Below are 19,075 nucleotides of genomic sequence, written 5' to 3'. Positions count from 1 at the left end.
CCCCATTCTAAATGTTACTTTAAAAAAACCCCAAAAATCCAAATCACAGCCTACTGTTTCTCCTTTGTTTCTTGTCCAAACTTCACCAAATTCAAAGGATATATTTAAATAAACAACCTCAGCTTCACAGCTCTGAAAGGACTGCGAAACAGGGTGTAAAAGACACAACACATTCAAATGCTTTAACGCTGCTAGGCGTGCATAATAGCCACCATTATACTCCCCCCAGCAGTTAAATACAAGTAATTGATTGGTTTAACTTCTTGTCCACAGTTTCACTTCCAGGAAGTCCTGAAAAAAAAAGCAGTTTTCTATAGAAAATACAGCAAATAAAAAGACAGTTGTCTATACTAATCAATTTAATGCTAAATCAGCGATGCGATAGGGCACTGAAACCAAAGGCAGGTAACAACGCTCACAGAAATAGCCTGGATTTTAAAAGGCAGCTACAGAAATTTCAATTTTTAGTAATTTGTGACAAGTCCTTATGGCTCCCGAACTCAAGCACCTTGTTTTCTGAAAATTTCAAGAATAGTGAAATGAGAACAGCTGAGCCGAGTGAAGAGAAGGGGGAATTTCCCTTACGTGTTACTTTTGCAGAGGAAAACCAGATGCATCATTAATTAAGGCTGGGCAGATTGAGGTGTGTGACACTCGGTGCTTCAGTTGTTTGGAAAAGCTTTAACGGTTCATGTCATTTACCCACATCTGGTAACACCATGACACATTTTTATAGTTGGGAAAAAACCCCACCCCACTGGTTTCCAGAAGCTGCTGGCTCAGAAGGTTCACCCACAGGGCTTCAGGGTCTGAATGTTAATCTGGTTTAGGTGCAGGCTGATAAATCCAGAGCAACAGGTCCTCAAACCGACCAGTCATCTTGGAGAGAACAAGAGCAGCATCCTTTGAATTATCCTGTTAACACACTGGGGAGTGCTGCCCTGTATCACCATGACAGCAAAACGCTGGCAGCCTACATGAACCCAGCCAACCCTGGGACACACATCCACATCAGCTACCTCTTTTATGAACAATTATGAGGGTTTTTTTTTGTCCTTGCAAACAAAGATTAGCATTTTGCAATCCCAGTAATAGTCATGCAGCAGAATCAGATTTTTTTTTTTTTTTTGGCAGATACAAATGGAAACATCTGATGGAAGAACCACCCCAAGGACGCCTTTCCTTCATCCTCCAGTTTACTGCACACAACCACGGTGCCAAATGCTTACCTGGGACAGGACTCTTGCTCAAGTTTAAACTCTGAGCCTCCACGCTCTCCTCCAGTTGCCCATCTGCTTCTGTCTCTTCCTTCTTTTCAGTATCTTTTACCTCTTCGTTAAGAGTAGTTCTTGTGCTCTCCTCTCCTTCTAAATCTCCCTGAACAACAGGGAGGGCACTAGGAGATGGAAGAGGAGGCGGAGAAGGAGTTGTAGTGGTAACAGCAGCAGCAGCAGCAACAGAAATTGGAGGAGAAGGAGGCGGAGGGGTGGGAGGTGGGGTTGGAGGAGGAGAGGGAGCAGCGTGAAGAGCACTGGAAGATGGCACGCTTTCCACTTCTGCTGGAGGTGCTTCTGGTGTCTCCAACTCAACAGTCAATGGCGCAACTTCCATCTGGGCTACATCTACTACGCTCTCTGCAGCAGTTACTTTTTCACTAACTCCGTTCATTTCATTAATTAGATTAGTACTAGCAGTCACTTGAATATCACTAGATGCTACACTACTAGGCTCCTTGCACACCTCGGCATCAGCCTCTTCTGCTGGCGAAGGGTCTGATGTGTCTGTGCAGGGTGCGGCATTAGATATAGGCATTGCCTCCTCTTTTGGGGAAGCGAGTTCACATTTCTCCTCTGAGTCAGCTATGAATGTGGATTTACTAGAAACGGTGACAACAGCAGCAGCAGCAGAAGAAACAACTGCAACGGGAGCAGCCGGGGTTGGTGATGGAGCAAGAGGAAGTTCTGGTGGAGTTTCCACTGAGGTGGACTCGGTCGTCTGGCCAGCTTGATCTTTCTTCTCCCCAGTAGGTTCTGGTCTGAGGACTGGAGAAGAAGATTTTAATACTGGATCTGGTTTTGGCTTCTCTTCTGGGAAAGAAAAAAAAAAAAAAAGCCAACATTACAAACAGCAAGTCAACTCCATTTTCCTCCACTGTATCTAAGCCACCTTGGTTCCCTTTGCCTGCATTCTGCTCACTTTTCAAGAAGCTCCGAGGAAGACACCAGAGGCACCTGAAGCTAATCTTTGCACCTAAAGGAAAAGTCCAGACAGCCTGCAGCTGGCAAATCTGAAAATGCAACTGCTGCTTCTATTTTTCACAGGCTTTGCAATAAATGGCCATCTTTTACGGGAAAAGGCATATAAGTATGTTACAAAATGTGGATTTTTTGCAGAAACTCTGCAGCTGAAAATAGAATTTTTCTTGACAGAAATTACAGAAGACAAAAATACGCTTTACTTGGATTCTGCCTCAAAGGAGCCCAGGGTTTTAACACCAAGACCTAGGCAAACTCACGTTCTAAAATGCAGGCAAACATTGCAGGCAAAGACACTGGCAAGAGCACCGGCAACCTGCAGGTGCTCTCTGCGACTGTTCTCCCTCTTTGTAAAACAGGGAAACTACTCCATGACTGATGATGGGCCATTATTTTATGGATGCCATGTGTCACGCCATTACTAATACGTGTGATGCATCTAGTTTATTTTTCCACTTGTTATTGCTCAACTCCATCACCCATCAGCACAGCAGACTAAAGGACACAATCCCCCCTTTTTTTGTTCTAAATTTCATCAAAGATACCTTTTCCCAAAGAAAGCAAAACCAAAAAGGGATTTAAGCACAGCTGCCATCAAAGAACAGCACCATTACCTCTTGATGTTTGTGGTCGGAGGGTATCAAGCAGGGTGGGAAAAGCACAGTGAAATATGCATGTGTGTCAAACCAAACCCCAAAATATTGTGCACAGAGATGTCCCTGTACTTATCCTGTGATTAGCAACAGACTTTGTGATACCATGCCTGCCATGACCATCACGCAGCTCCCAAAGGTCTGCTGCAACTCCAAATAACGCATTTATTCCCACTTCTTTTAAACAAAGTACAAGCCAAGATCCTAAAAGATCTTGGCTTTATGGGATCTTTTAGGATCTCTACTACACCCTCTCTCACCTCCGATTTGATGACAAGACGCACCTCCGTGCTACAACTCTGCAAGACGGATGAGACAGGTATCACTCAAAGTCAACGTACAGATGGCAGGGACTCAACAGTTCAGTTCCTAATCACCATTATGAGGTCAGCTTTTATCTGTCCTCGGGGAGGGAGCTCTGCTCTGCTCCACCAGCGCAAAATGCCCTGAGGCTTTCTGAGCACTGAAGCAACGTGGAACTCCTCTGGGACACTGCCACGACAGCAAAAAGTAATTCTGGAAAAGCCAGAGGCACAAAGCTTGCTGTTCAGATAAGGAAATCAAAGGCCACAACCAACCCCAATCATCAGAATTCAGGTAGAACTGAACAGGTATGGCTTTGCTTGGTCTTTTCCAGCTCTGGTGGCTTTCCATTTGGGGCTTATTCAACAGATAGGCTGAAGGAGAAAGGGGTTTTGAAGGAGAACTGATCTGAAACCGCTTGGAGCATCAAGCCCCATCTTTAGGAATAGCTAGAGCAATGAAGAATTTTGCTTCCAGCCGCTGACAGCCCCAGCAGCGTTACAGCGAGGACCACGGCCAAAGCAGTAGTTTATCAACTTAATGAGGCACGTTGGGAGACGGCTTTGGAAGAGGATGATAAATGAGGAAAAAAGATGGGAGAAAGTATCCCAACAGCTGATTTTGATTCTAGAGACTCCATGGAAGAAAAAGGGACACGGGAACTGGTTTAGAAAGGAAAATGTGTCACCTCCGATTTCTGGAACCTCCTTTGCAGACAACTCATGGAGCATTCTTGACATTTACAGCTCACTATAAACAACTGCCTAGATATTTTCTCCCTTAAGTCAAACGAGATTGCTCAAAAAAAAAAAAAAATTTGAAGTGTCTAGAAAAACATCCTGAATTCCAAAAGATAAAAAACACAGCAAAAATACACAACTGGTTTTTAAAACCAGTGGTTTAAACACACTTTCTTCAAACTGCACCTTATTTGGCCAATATATTAGCCACCAATACAGGCTGTGTGTGCAAAATTCAAGGAGAAAAGTAATCTGAGGAGGGGGAATTTCAGAAGAACAATGACCAGATTTGGCTAATGAGAAGTAAATCTTGAATGACCACCACTGAGAACAAATCTCAAAGTCCTGGCACAGGAACGTTCATCCCTGCCAACTGTTACAGAAACAGTCACGTGAAACAACATACAGTTGCGAAGGGAAAACAAAAATCAATGCAATTCATCCAAACTGAATCAGATCCCTTTTCCTAAATATGCCAAGATCATCCCTCACATTATATTTAGAAAGTATTTACTGGAAGCACTAGGCTGTTCAGGAGGAAAGGTCGCTCCATCAATAGATATTTTAAAAAAATCTCCAGATAAATACAAATCTTGCAAAATTACTCTTCATTAGAAATACTTTTACAAACTCAGCAGGACAGATGCTTACTATCTTCTCCATGCAAAGACATTAAAGCCAGAGAGGGAGCTGGGTTGCTGGGTGGTCGCAGTGGCAACAATTGCCCAGAGCGGTGGATAGGCAAGATTTTACTGGATACAGGAATTTGTTTCTGCTTTGCAGTGTTTATCTGAAAATAATCGCTGGGCTTGCTGCCATTTTTCCATCTTTTGTCCCGATGCAAACATTCACGAGGCGGTACAGATGCTGGCTTCGCAGGCAGTTTTTGGAGCACACGTTACTGAGTCATAGTGTCAGCGGAGGGACTGAAAGTTTTCCAAACTTCGGGATCTGACGTTAAACTATTTTTCACAAACTGTGTTATACATTCTCCATGTCTGATACATCGCAGGATTTGCGGAGAGTTTTAAAAAAATAATAATACTCCTCCAAACATCCCACTGAACCTGTGCAAGCTGAGTAAACGTGAACAGCCCTGATTTCATGCACAATTATACCCCATTACAAGTTCTGCACCAGCCTGGCCTGCAGCCAGGTTCCTGCACGCTCTGCCATCAGCTTGACCTGAATTCTCCAGCAATATCCTTGCCTTCTGCAGCCCGGCTGATATATATGCACCTGGGGCATCTATAGGAATGACAGCTAACTGCTTGCCCCAAAATAATGCCACTTTTCAAGGTATTACAGTAGCAATTCCTATATTCCTCCAAATCATGTATGAATTTTGAAGCCTGAAAAGCCAGAAGCTGCTTTAAAAGCAGCAAATGCCAAATGCTTGTCTTTTAAAGAAAAAAACAAGGATATTAAGTGCAATGCAATCCCAATTTCAGCCTCGCTAATGACTTCAATGCAAAAATAACAGGGACTGCAGATACTTGCAGTGAGAAATAACAGAGGCTGGGTCTGCTGGCACAGCACACATGCTCTGCTCCTGATCCCTAACCCAGCAAACGGGCCAAATGCTGCGCGCAGTTATAAATAACTGCAAAATGATCGCTGAATATCACAAAATTAGAATGATAGCTTTATACCAAACTTCAACTGATGCAAACGAGCGCACGAGGTGAAGGGCACAAGGGAGAATGTGATCCACTAATGAATGCGGCGGAGGGGTCTTAAGGGAAGCAATAATACTGGTTTTAATAAACAGTTGCTTGAGAAAGCCACGCAACCCTATCTATGACTATTTTTGTTTTGGAACAAAAAAACCCCAACATCAGGCACAATGTGAAAAATTATTTTGATACCTTGGCATATATTTCTGGAAAGATGTGCCCCCCAAGTCACTAGCTCTGTTTAAATAAATAATTTTAATGGTGTCTAAACTTCCTTCACCTTTAACTCGCTCTGTCCAGTGACTGACACCACTGCTGCTCTCCCCCACCCCGAGGCCACAGTCGAATGCTAATGGTGTTATTTCAGGGCTTACTCTTTCTCTGCAATGCTTACATAAATGTGCTCTTTAGCAATTTTTGGACTGGAACAAATGTTTGAATCTTTCTGGGATGGAATGGAGATAAACACAGGAAAGCTCATCAGTGTTAAATCCCAGTCCAAGCCCTGATTTATATTTAAACCAGCACAGTCAGACCTGTGTAACTAACTAAATAAAGACCACTTACTTCCAGTTGCCTACAAAGCGATGAAGTTAAAGAGAGAGAGAAGAGGGAGAAGACCCACTTGTCCTGGAAATACAAGGTTTTATACACAGGGTTGAACTACTGTGATGTAAAGTGCTGGATTTTACAGTTCAGCATCAACTTGCTTGAAAGGGCAGATGCATTTTGGTGCCTGCATCACGGTCATCAGTTGTTCGAGTCCCAGTGCCACCACGCACCTCGGCATGCTCAGAGCGTGTCCCTGGCAGCGAGTGGGACTTGGGCAGGTTGGCATAGTGGGGACACAAACACAGACCGGGAAGAGCAGCTGTGCCAGAGCTGAGCAGCAACGCACGGCAGTGAGCCTGCACGCTCTGTTTGGCCAGCACAATCACAGTCGATTTGATATACATTAAACCTACCGACAATTTTTTCAGGTGACAGAGACATCTAAGTTTTGCACAAAGATCTAGTCCCGCTTCAAGTGGGAGATGGGACCAGATGATCTCTAAAAGTTCCCTTTTCAACCATTTCTAGACACTGCAGCAGTTTAGACAGGTATCCGTGGAACAGTTTGCACTGAGGGAAAACCCTGAAGTCCACGCTATGGCTGTAGAAGAGCAACGTTTTCAGCAAATTTTAGAATCTGATACAAGTTAGCCTCAGGGATACTTCCCTTTACTTTCAAGCAGTGACTGTGCTGCTATTTGGATCTATGACTTCTGAAACATCAGAGGCAGCTTCTTTTCCTCTTTCCTAGAGCTGTGCTCCTCTGGAGCTTAGTTTTCCTCTAGCAAATACTGTGGGAAAAAAAAAAAAAAAAAAAAATCTCGGCAGGCTCAAAGTTTACAGGATACACTCATGAGTGAAAGATGGCACTTCTCGACTTCCATGTACACATCGTTGTAGGCAGAAACCTCAAAAGCTGCAATGCAGTGAATAACCAGGAAGCAAACAGTGGTGTCAACTCTATTCCAACATCAAGTCCATTAACACGACGACAGTATACACATTATTAACTACAGCTTTTCAATGGCTTTTAGGTGGCTATAAAATTTCAGCGTGGGAAGGGACTTGGCATGCTCCACCTTCCCTCCTGCAACACCTTTTCTTTGAACAGTTTAAAAAATCTCCCTTCAAATATCTATTCTTAGATATGAGAAGGAAATGTAATCACTTTAAGAAACTTTTTCCATCTGTGCAATATTTACTAAAGTCAGCAAAATTTGCTATGCCGCTTATGAGATACTTTGCACTCTAATGTTTTGTGGTTTTGTTTTTATTTCCTAATTAATATTGCTCATGTCCTGTAGGACAGGATACATAAGCAGCTCTGGAGGAGCCATATGATGCTCTGGTTACGTGCCATCACTATGGCTAGTTGTCCAAATGGTATAAAGACTCTCTGGCTAAGAGCATTTTACTGACAACACACTTGTTTCTAAAGGATGGCACGTGGGCGAGAGGAGGTGCATGCTGCTAGGTGCTCTGAAACAACATTTAGTACATATAAGCTTGAATACAATTATTTTTAACCAGCTTCATGTTGGCAAATTTCAATTAATTCCCTTAGCAACACATTGTTAAGATGTTCCACTAGAGGAAAAAAAGTCTTTCCCCTTCTATTTCTGCTGACTGCTTGTCTTCATGCCAAAAATATTTAAACTAAAACAAGAAAGAAGGGAAAAAAAAAGACTAAAAATAATCAGGAAGGAAATATCCATCAACAAACCTTGCTTCGGGTTGCTAGTCGCAGTGACAGGGGTGCTGGCAGCGAGATGGGTGTTCTCCACAGTCCCATAAACCACAGGGCTGTGCTCGGGGACCTGGCTGGACAGCTGCTGAGATTTGAAGTACAAAAAAGGGTGATAATGAGCGTGCGAACATAAAAACTAGCAACATGGAGCACAAGCAAGCAAGTGGGGAGACAAGAATAGGGTGGGATAGGAAAGAAAAACAAAAGGCAGGGAAAATAAAGAGAAAAGATACACAGACCGATTGAATAAATTCAAAAAGGACATGGGAAAGGGAGGGAGGAAAAGGCAGCAGGAAAAGGGGAAAAAGAGACGATTACTGTTAACAACAGCAAGAAAGAGACAGCACAGCACAGTTATTAACACACTTCATTCTCCGAATGCTTCTTCCAAGAGCAGCAGAAATGCTCCTCTGCGTAGTTTGCAAAAAGTCAGATATACACCAAGACTCCTGGACCTCTCCATAATTTAAATTTGCTTTTTGGACTTGACTCCTTTCTCAACTGATCAGTTATTTCAAACACCTTAAATATTTTAATATATATTTATTTATTTTTCTATATGTTTATTTATAGATAGATAATGTGTGTGTGTACATGCATGAATAGTGTATATATGTATCTCTGTGCACGCACACAGTAACTTGTTATTGCACTAGGAAAACAATCTAGATTGATTGTAACTGTGTGGTCATATTAAAAAAAAAAGTCCATTGCCTTCTACAGACTTACAGATGGTACCTGCTACGTAGTATGAGAATAAAACCAATTGTGCATCAATCTAAAGAAGAGCAGGAGGAGCTGGTTCCCAATCAGCACAGAGCGAGCTTGAGATATTCTATATATAAAAACCAAAACTGCAAGACCAGCAAAGTCATCAGACTGAAAAATCCATGGCCTGTTGCGGAGGCCACATATTCTAATCATGTCCCCACCATTACTGGGACAAACATTTCACTTGTGTTCATGAAGGTTCGATAAAGACAGAAAAAATCCCTTGTATTTTATCTCCAAATGTAAGGAAGACCTTGTGTAAGACCAAATAACTACACCAAACACACCCAAACTTATAGGTAAAGCACTTGTGTACGTTAGAGTGAACATAGATGGGGCAAGTCAACTATTCACATTTGCAAAATCCCCTTAAACACGCATCAGGGACCATGCACAGAAGAAAACAGGGCTAAATTTAAATTTAATACTCTGAAGTGGAAAGCCACGCAGCTTTTTGCAGATGGCTGTTCTCATCTAGCTATACATCCATGCTGACTTCTCAGAAGATCTACAGGAAAAGGGATTTTTAAACAAACAAAATACAGCAGAGTGCCCAAGACATGGGTGTCTAATTCCTTCTTTCAGACAGGCTATCAGAAATCCATGCAAAACTTATTTCCCTAAAAAAAAGAAACTCTCTAGAAACCTGCTCGTCTTCCTGGGACTCTTTTTTGCTCCCATTTACAGCTTTTTCAGCTATTGCATCTGAACAGTACAGAATAAAGAATGAATTATCTTCGATTCAATGTTTTTCACCATTTCAGGCAACAGAAAGGTAAAGGAGGACTGTGGAAAAAGCACATCTGGAAAAACCAAAATGAAAAACTAGTAAGCAGGGTGAAGGGTTGAAATTTTATTTGGGATTGCTCCTCTTCCAGGAATAAGCCCAATGAGATCAGCTGGACTATGGATGAAGAATTGCATCCCTACCTCCAGCCAAATCTGAAGGAAGCCAAAGAAAACAGAGTTTTACAAATGAGCAGGTTTCAAGAACGCTTTCCCCTCACCCTCAGCAGATCACTAGTTTCATTTTATGAAAAATCTATGGATGAAAGCAGTGGGGAAAAAGGAGAATGTGCTAAGAGTCACAGGAACCAAATGAGACTAGTGGACAAAGAACTTGTAAGCCTAGAAACTTCTTGGGTCAGTAAAAATGTTTTCTTAAGGAATTTGGAAAACACTCATGGATTTTGTGGGAATGATATGGCAAAGCAATATAAATGGTACTTAAGTACTGACCCTTATAGGCTTGCCGTTTCAAAATGGAGCATTTAGAGACTTTCTAGGAAAAAAAAAACCCACTCAAAACTGCTCTCATGATTTATGATGCTAAAAGAGTTGCTCTGTGTTATTCTATCCTACCATGGCCTGTAGACCAAGCAAACACAAAGTGTGACAAACTCATTGATACTTGGAAGAGGTTTGCCAGGAAAATAAGAGCATTTCTTACTCTTTAAAAGGTGATCTTCTATGTAAGTTGGTGCTGAGTAAATACCATAGCCAGATTTAATACATGGTCCATTTAACTTCCCAGCAAAAAATATAGTGTGAAAAATAGTGTCCTGCTAAAAACGTATAAATAATATCTCCACTTACTGCCAGCTTCTCTTGCAGGAACTTTAAGCAATTAAGCCACCACTGTGGAGGTGCTGGAAGGCTCCACCTAAAGCACTTTTTGGTCAGCAATGCTGACCAAAGCAGGAGATACGAAAAGCATGGAAATAGCTAAAACCACATGGCATGAGTCTTGGCAGCGATGCTCATCTTTTGGACAAGTCCAACTTTTTTTTGATGTTAAGCACTTAATCTATGGAGAGAAGAGGGTGCTTCAGGCTTGTGTTATCAAAGTTTCGGGTTTTGAGTCAGTTAAAAAAAAAAAAAATCAAAATTTAAAGAAAAAAAAAGAAAATTTTGAAACCTATTATTATAAAATGGCTTCTTTTTCAAATGTAGAATTTGGGACAGGGACTGGTCTACGGCAGTGGCTTCCATGCACTTCTTGAGCAAGTTTCTCCCTCTGTGCTTGTGTAATTTAAATAAAGAGATTACAGAACCAGATAGTGGCCATCAATATGAAAGAAGCATTACTAGCATTTAGCATACTTTGGACTGGGAGTCACTTTGACTAGATGATATTTCATCAAGCCTGGAGATTACACGTTTGCATTTTGAGTGTTCAACCAGATGAAATCTTACCAACCCCCCCGAGGTGCAGGGTTTGACCCAAAGAGGTGGTGGAAGAAGACAACAGTAACGATAGCCCCCTCGCACCTATTCCAGGAGCTGCCCGAAACTGTGAGCATTTCAATAGGCAGGTATTTTCACAAGAAGTTCACACTCACTGTTCACAGCTTTTATCAGCTGGGGAAAGGGAATACAAAAAAAGCACTAGCACATTTCAAGCAAAGTTATGGCTGAATATTTAAAGTTTACTGATTTTAGACTGTTCAAAATTATAACATCCACCACTACTGGAATTCAGCCACTGAGCATAGTTGTTAAGGCATCATCTAATTTCATCCAAGATACAACACTTGCTCCAAAGAAATGAATTAGAGATGCTGTTGGGACAATAACTTTGAATTTCCTGGTTCAAGTGGGCTTAAATTTTCAGTTATGTTACACTAATGAACTTTTTCTGGTGAGCACAATTTCAGAGCTCTTCTGTGATTAACAAATGTGGTTCGAAGTACCTAACCAAAACAAAGCCTGGATATTAATCAATGAAGTATTTGCATACCTGACTTGGAGTAGATGATTGGACATCACTGCTGTGCTCTGCATATAAATTACAGCTGATAAAAATTCATGCTTATTAATCTCCTCTTGAAAAACATTTATTTCATCCTGTTTGACTTAATTGTAGTATCTTAAAATAGATTTCAGACTGCAAAAATGAGCCGGTAAGTGCCTGGATTAGCTGCACCATGCATAAACATAATCTGAAACCCTGGCTGTTTTCAACTCTTCCCCACTTCTAATGGGGAAAGTCATTCAGCATGAAGTAACAGGAAGAAGATGTCACCAGCACTCCAACGTTTTACATCGCTAGTATCTTCTCTCATGGAAAACGCTCAAAAAGAAGTTTAAATGATTCTATACGTAACCAGCTCTTGGCTCTCTTTCCTTCCAGCTGTAGTTGCAAATCATCAGACCGCTCTTGGGCAGAAAATAGCTTTTTCCAGTCGAGCATTGCAGACCTTGTTGCAAAAACACAGCTAGACAGGAATTGCTCAAGCATGGTGCCTTGCTGCTGCTTGCTGATGATGGAGACCAGGAGGAGAAAGCAGGTGACCCAAAGCACATGGTGATGCCTTCATGCGACAAAAGGATTCGACTGAACCAGGGGAATGGCCAAAAGCCGTAACTATCCAGTTGGTCTCAACAGAGGGGAGATCTGCAGGCCAGGCTCTTATTTCATCTCAGTGATCCCAGTTACACTTTTACTGGCTCAGCTGTAACCTCAAGCCCCTGCTCCAGCACAATGGGTGTCTTAAGGCAAGCTTGTGCTTTTGCCTCAGCACAGGACAGTCAGCAGAAAAACTCTCCAGATGCAGAGGGGAAAGTAAGGTTTCAGCTCAGAAAAGGCTGTTTCACCTAAAAGCCAGCAAAAACTGGTGACATTAAACAATGAAGAACTTGGAAGAAGAAGAAATTGCACCCCAGCCTCATCCAGGCTCTGATCTAAAGCCCACCCATCACTCAGAGAAGCTTCACTTCTTCTAATCAGGCCCCCAAGCAGTGGGCAACAACCTCCAAAAAAACATGGCCAACTTCCAAGGCTTGTGCCAAACCATAGAGTTTCTTCTCCAATTGTTCAAAAAATTTTAAGTTTAGCAGCCTGTGGCTTAGCACCATCTCTCCCAAAAGAGAGATGGAGAACCAAGATGATGTATGAAGCAAACAAACAGCAGCTACACCAAGCCGGCAGCTGGGAAGAGGACAGCAGCTGCCATGCGCCTCCTCTCCATCTCTGATGCTATGGGGAGATGAAAGAGGCATCGCCTCTTCCTCCTGCAGGTGGGGAAGAGTAGTCAGAGGATAGAAATCATTTTCTAATTAGATAACGCAGCCACTTGCAGCCCCAGCGGTTCACGTCATGGTGAACTTACGTCCGCGTCAGGACTGCTGGTCTGCAAGTCCGAGCATGCTCTTTTGGCCCTGGGTCAAAAAGGACTAGAATAGACCTGGATGTCCAATCACTTTAATTTCCAGACGTTACACATGGACTTCTCAGATGAAGCAGGATACAGAGACTTAGAAGGGGTCAAACTCAAATGTGTGTGACAGGAAGAGATTTATGAGCTATGGAAAATGTTGGTTTGGGATATTTATGCTTTTTCCTACATGAGAAAAATGCATTTTTAAGGTTGAACACAGGGACACCAAATCTGTCATAGATTTATCACAGTTCTGTGATAAAATTCCTGAGCTACAGTCATTCTGGTTACTCTAAAACAACACTACTAAGGCAGAAAGACATTAGTATGGACAGTGATGCAACTGAAGATATATAATCGATCACATGCATGATATGGACTTTCCTCAGGTACACAAGACTCTAACAGAAACACCACATTTCTCACAAATGTACTGGCTTCTCCTTTAACACTGAAAGTCTTTACAAGCTCTAAAATCTACTGCTTATACAAAACCAGGGATGGGCAACTTGTAGCAGCACTGCAGCTCCACATTTTACAAGCTACAGGCTGGTAAAAATGACCAAACTTGGGGGGGGTGGGGGGGGGTGGGGTGGGGAATAAAATTCTTGAAGAACACTGACAACTTAGGACCATCCAGGTGTCTGAGGTGATCGGTGGCGTGGATGGAAGATACAGGAATTCACTCTAACAAACAGCAAAGCAAAGCAGATGTCACTGGGAGAAGGGCTACGTGGCCACTTTATTACCTGAGGTGGAGTAGGTGTGGAAGTGGGTCTCACAATGGGAGGCGTTGGGTTCCTGCTGCCCCCTCCAGACATTATTTCTTCTGTTATATCTTTGCCTCCTTGGTTTGGATCCCGGATTCGGATCTGCGGTATTGAACAAAGAAATAATTCAAACAAGTCTTCCAGTTACACGCTGTCCTTGGGGTTTATGGAGAGGAGAACATGGACAGGACATAATTCCATTACACTTGGCAGGAGATGCTCTGGATTGAGCTGATGCTTTGCAGGAACGCTGGAATGTGGTTTGTTTCGATAACGTGAAATGCAGGGTATGTCATCCCTTAATCTCAAAACCTAATTTAATCAAAACGCTCAAACACAACAGTTAAGTCTAAACATGTTCACTCAGTGCATGACCCTGTAATTCAGAATATGGTCTCTACTCCTGGAAAATAAGTTTACTGCAACTTAGAAAATTTAGCAGACAGTTTAGCTACAGAACTAAGCTTGCCAGTTAGTGGGAAGTGCAAGAATTAAAAAAAAAAAAAAAGACCATGTTTTACCCTGATATGTAATTCAGTGACCTTGCCAACTCAGCTGCTGGTAAAGGGGGAAAGCAAATCAGCTCTTTTTGGTTTTCCCTTCCCTATTGAGAAAAGTCACACCAACAAAACAGAGGGAATCAAACAACAAATACTGAGCAAAGGAAAGGGAAACAGCAAGAAGAACAAACTAAAGTCCTATGAAACTCATCAGCATTTAGTAAACAAGTATGTTTTTTGAGCCTCTTCACAGCCCCAAAATGGGAAGGAAAAATATTTTCCAAAATAAACCACTCAAGAACACACTCATTTGAATCCTCAACTGACACTTGAGCCAATGTGTGTCACCGAATACAGGGAACAATCAAGCTGTCTGGGTTAATTTGGAACAGAGTATTTAATTTTTGATATAAAAACTGAAGATTTCCATAAACCTAAAGACAGTGCTCTTGGTTGAACTCAGTCCATAAACTGCACGCAGAATCCCCATTGCACTGAGCACAACGCACAACCGCAAGCAAACCGAGACATAATCCTTCTGAGGGCAGGGGTCTCACTGGAAATCGACACGCTTTTTTCAGTCAGCAACATTTAAAGTTGTTAGCTGCAGAAGGGTTTTGTTATTTATCAACTTCAGTATGGTGTGATGTCTTCTTGACTCTTGGGTTATGAAGACAAATAAATATACATGTGGTACTTAGCATGTTGACAATAAGTGGTCTTCTCTTGTTTTTGATGGGAGTTTTTCTTCTAAAACATTTAATTAACCACAGCTACAGGGACTTAAGAGTTGGCACGAATTCCTACCCTCTCCTCCTCTTGACAAGTAGTCAATGGCATTAAAACAAGCTTTCCCTGCCTGATAGCCTGTAGTACTCAAACACTCAACTAATGGTGCATGCCAGGTGTGAACATATATACATTTAATTTTTCTTTAATTTCTCTCATTTCTTCAGCTGAGACCCAGATGAGCAACTTGAAATAGTACGTTCAGAGAAAGGCATCTCAGGCATTCAAAAAACCTTTTGCCTTTCCGCTTCAAAGAACTTAGCTTTGTTGGCATGAAACTGTCTTAACCAGTTGGGCATTTTTGAACGTCTGCATTTCAAATGGCATCAATGATCTGGCCATGTCATGGTTTGGATGCTGAAAAGAGACTCCTCGGGACTCAAGAGGATGGTGAAGAGGTAGCAAAAGAGTTGCATCACCTTTTGCTGACAGCAGCTACAAAAAAGGTCTTTCTTACAAGCCCAGCTAACACATTGTTCAGCTCTTCCAGTTTCCCAAATCAAGTGTCATCTCACATCATCTTCAAAAATCAAAAGATACAAATATTCTGCATTTTGAGACTGCATTCTTTTTTCTCCCAGGAAACAGTTCTATTAATGTTTTCAAACCACCCTAACACACATAGTGATGTAACGTAACTTCCTTTTCAATCATTTAGAATCAACTATTCACTCACAGGTTCAAGTCCACTCCTAACGTTTTCTGTTTAAATGTTACATTCACCTGGTGTGTCTTTACTATTCCCTACCATCATCCACCTGCAAATGGGTTTAAATTCCATTAATCTGTGTATCTTGAGGAAATGTGGTCTCCAAACCTCTACCTACTTTGATAACGTCATGTGTTCAGGTTCTTTCAAACCTACAAATAAATGCGCAACTTACTGTTTTTCTAACTTTTCCAAGGCATAATATTGAACAATTTCTTTTTTGTCAATTTGAACCAATTCCCAACAGGCTCCCAAACTGATCTGAGTTTGTTCATGCCCACCTGGCTCTTTGGTAAAACTCTAAGCAGCAGTGCGGGCAGCTGAGGATCCCAGGCTTGGGAAGACAATGCAGCTTTCATTTATGTTCGTTACAAAACTGGCAAAAATATTTTCCTTTTTGAGTGGCTGAGATGTCACAAAGTCAGAGCAGGAAGTCCCCATAGAAAGTTGAAAATAAGACAACCACTGCAGCGTTGTGCAATGTTTAATTACACTTAGGCGTGAAAGGCAAGACTTAGCCTCTCTGTAAAGATAAAGCTCAGTTTTAAGCTTAAGATCGCTATTAATTTCCTTCAACCTTAGAACCAGGACAATTCTCAGAAGGGATGTACCAGTTAAGGATGATCACTTACTGTTTTTTTCTCTCTTTTAGCTGGTGGAGGCTGCTGCTGCTGTGTAGGCACTATGATGGGTGCTGACTGATACACTGGCTGACTTGGGTAAAAAGGTGCTCCTGGGAGAGGACAAGAAGACAGAAACAAGAGTGAAAAATTCAGTTCATCTGTTAATGAAACAAAAGCAAGTACAAGAGGTAAAACTGGCCACCTACTCCTCCCTCCCTTCAAAAACCAGAACTTCTAACATCCAGCTGGTCACCTGTCCGTGTTTTGCTCTTCCCCACTTCCACTAAAACAGAAGCTGCTACTCCATCAAGACAAGCCATTAAGTCACTACTTCGTTTTTTTCTGCTGATGGAGGAAAAAAATGATCACGTGCATCCATTTCAGAGAGGCTGTTGAAATCACCAAGGCATGAAAAGGTAAGTGGCCCACCCTTGGACTCCTTTGACAGACAAACAGGTGGGTTTGTTGTTTGGGGGGTTTTTGTCTTTGTAGAGAAATTCAGTCAAACCATTACAAAGAATTTGCAAGGTCAACTGCAACCTATTTTGAAGCATAGCCAGAAAATTTAATTACAAGCAATGTTCTTGTCATGCTGCAACACAAAAAAGCATGACCATGGTTATTATTGCAAAATTATACCACGTTGTGGATTACATTCATAATATCCAATATAGTTTCATTATGTTTTTCTTTATGGAATAAGACTGGCTCAAAATGACTGAGTGCTTTAAAAACGTGCCAGACATAAATAAAGGTGGCATAGTAGAGCTGTCTTCTGTCTGTGGATCAGATTATCAAGTGAGTTTGTAAGATGGTGCTGGGTTTTTTCCCTTCTAGGCATGGATACTGGGTGGACTGCCTGCTTGCACTTGCATCTGGAGCAATGTGATTTATTCTTCAACTGAACTAACCTTTAAATGGGAATGAAAATCTGTATTGTGCATCTGTAACCAAAACGGGAGGTTATTACTATCTCAAGCAAACGGTGAAATCCAAGAAAGCAAACAAAGCCAGCCCAGCACAATCTGATCTGCAACTTCAAAGGACACATTCCTCAAACCGAGAGCTGGAAAGCAAAAGCTCAGAGCAGGCTCCCTGTCTGCAAGCTCGGAACAAGAACTTTTCGCTGCTGAAATAGCAGGCAGGTAGCTGAAAGAGAGCATTGCATGGCACCACCATCAAGCTGCTAAAAGCTCAGCCTGCTATATTCACTCTCGGATGCTGCAATTAAGGTGGCCTAAATGACTCAATAAACTTTTCATTTTGAACTTCACAGTAAGCAGTGTGACTTCAGATCTGGCCTCAGGGCACAAAAGTCTCCGTCAGCATCCCCATGGCTTGGGAAGCGAGAGTCGTCCTGCCTCTCTCCTTAAAAATAGTGATGAAGCCTCAAACTCTTCCAACTAATGCTTTGGCCAAGCCGGCCAGGTGTACAACACGAGTTCAGATAATGTGAGAGGACAGGAGCAAGCCTGGGAGCCCTGCAATGTGTTAATTATCCTGATTTCTAGTTTCCTAGAAACCAGATCTAATCAGATTGCCTGTAATGTGATCCCTGCCAGAGAGCGAGCTACAGCATAACTCAAGGAAGGGCTCTTCCTTTATGAAAAATACTTTTAAAAAAGCAAATCCCAAAAAGCAAGAGTAACTTCTGGGAAGAAATACAGCTTCTGTGGCAACAAACCAAGTGCATTTTTCAGTGCAACGCTCTTTGCTCTTCACCCTGCCTTTTGATCCTTTCCAGTTCAGTGGCACCCAAGTTTTATTCTCCCTCCTTTCCATTCATCATTTCAAGGTCTTTCCCAGGGTAGAACGGAAACTCACTGATATAAGAGAGAACGATTAATTGCAAAACTGAGACAGTTAAAAAAAATGCACTGTCCATCTTCACAAGTTTTGTCTTCTGCAGTATTTTCCCTTATCACCTTCTTTACAGCCTGTTAAACTGCAATGATTTGATGTCTAGCAGCCACACTGGCTACAAAGTCCTGAGGTTATGGGAAGGGCCACTGCCAGCAGCATTATCCATGCCTGTATTGAAAATTCAGTTGTCTCCCAATGCCATGAGCAGCACCTGGTGAGAGACTGAACATTTCCAGTCCCTATATAAATAGCAAGGAAGCAACAGGAGGGAAACGTGGATGAGTACAGGCAAACCTGTAATCATCCTCTTCCTTGGCTAAACCTCCTCTGCCTGGAAAACATTCTGCATGACAGAGGGCTCCAGGTTCACCCACTGATGTTCCGCAGACACAGCAACCTAAAAACAAGCTGGGACTGAAAGATTACAAGCCTCTGTGCAAGAAACCAGGCACTTTCAGGAGTGGAAAGGAACCGGAAGGGAACCTTTTCCAAATTACAGAAGTGAAGACAGACAAATGGCATTAAGCGAGCAGAAAATAAGAAAGCAGACCTGTAACAGCAGAAAAAATGGGTAATTTCCTCATTTAGAGGATCAGATTTAAAGAACCATTGCAATATTTCTTCTCTTTATTTTTTCTAGGATAAGCAAACAGGAACTAGCTGCCTTGTAATTGCTCTCTCCTTTTATTCACAAATTGCATAACCAGGTTTGAAGGCTTCATGGCAACCTTTCAAAGTAGTCCCATTAGATCGCTATACACTAAATAAATAAAAAAAAAGAAAGAAGGAGGGGGGAAAGAAAAAAAAAAAAAAGAGTCCAGACCTTTTAAAATTATAAGTAGGGAAGCAACTGGGGCTTTTCTCCCCTTTAAAAGGGATGTGTATTTATGAAGAGCAAGCGTGCAATTCTGCCCATGGTACAGGGTTGTCATTGTTCAGCCTGAAAGGTAATCATTCACTTCTA

At 42.0% G+C, this 19,075-nt stretch overlaps 1 protein-coding gene across 18 annotated transcripts in view; it reads right to left on the bottom strand.

The window, feature by feature from the left end:
- EIF4G3 (eukaryotic translation initiation factor 4 gamma 3) overlaps window positions 1-19,075 on the bottom strand; it is a 150,328-nt gene that overhangs the window by 45,619 nt on the left and 85,634 nt on the right. For 13 of the 18 annotated variants that reach the window (XR_011324171.1, XM_069780401.1, XM_069780392.1 and 10 more), the window contains 4 exons: window positions 16,258-16,358; window positions 13,607-13,729; window positions 7,903-8,011; window positions 1,230-2,087 (listed from right to left, as the gene is read on the bottom strand). Coding sequence is in view for 17 of the 18 variants with exons in the window: in XM_069780401.1 (XP_069636502.1) it covers window positions 1,230-2,087; window positions 7,903-8,011; window positions 13,607-13,729; window positions 16,258-16,358 (1,191 nt within the window). In the remaining variant the exon portion in view is untranslated. The remainder of the gene's footprint in view (window positions 1-1,229; window positions 2,088-7,902; window positions 8,012-13,606; window positions 13,730-16,257; window positions 16,359-19,075) is intronic. The other 5 variants (XM_069780406.1, XM_069780390.1, XM_069780393.1 and 2 more) reach the window with 1 other exon arrangement.

This window comes from Haliaeetus albicilla, chromosome 4 (assembly GCF_947461875.1).
Source record: "Haliaeetus albicilla chromosome 4, bHalAlb1.1, whole genome shotgun sequence".
NCBI lineage: Eukaryota > Metazoa > Chordata > Aves > Accipitriformes > Accipitridae > Haliaeetus > Haliaeetus albicilla.
The sequence above is the reverse complement of the archived record's forward strand: the minus strand, read 5'-3'. Positions and strand labels throughout refer to the sequence as shown.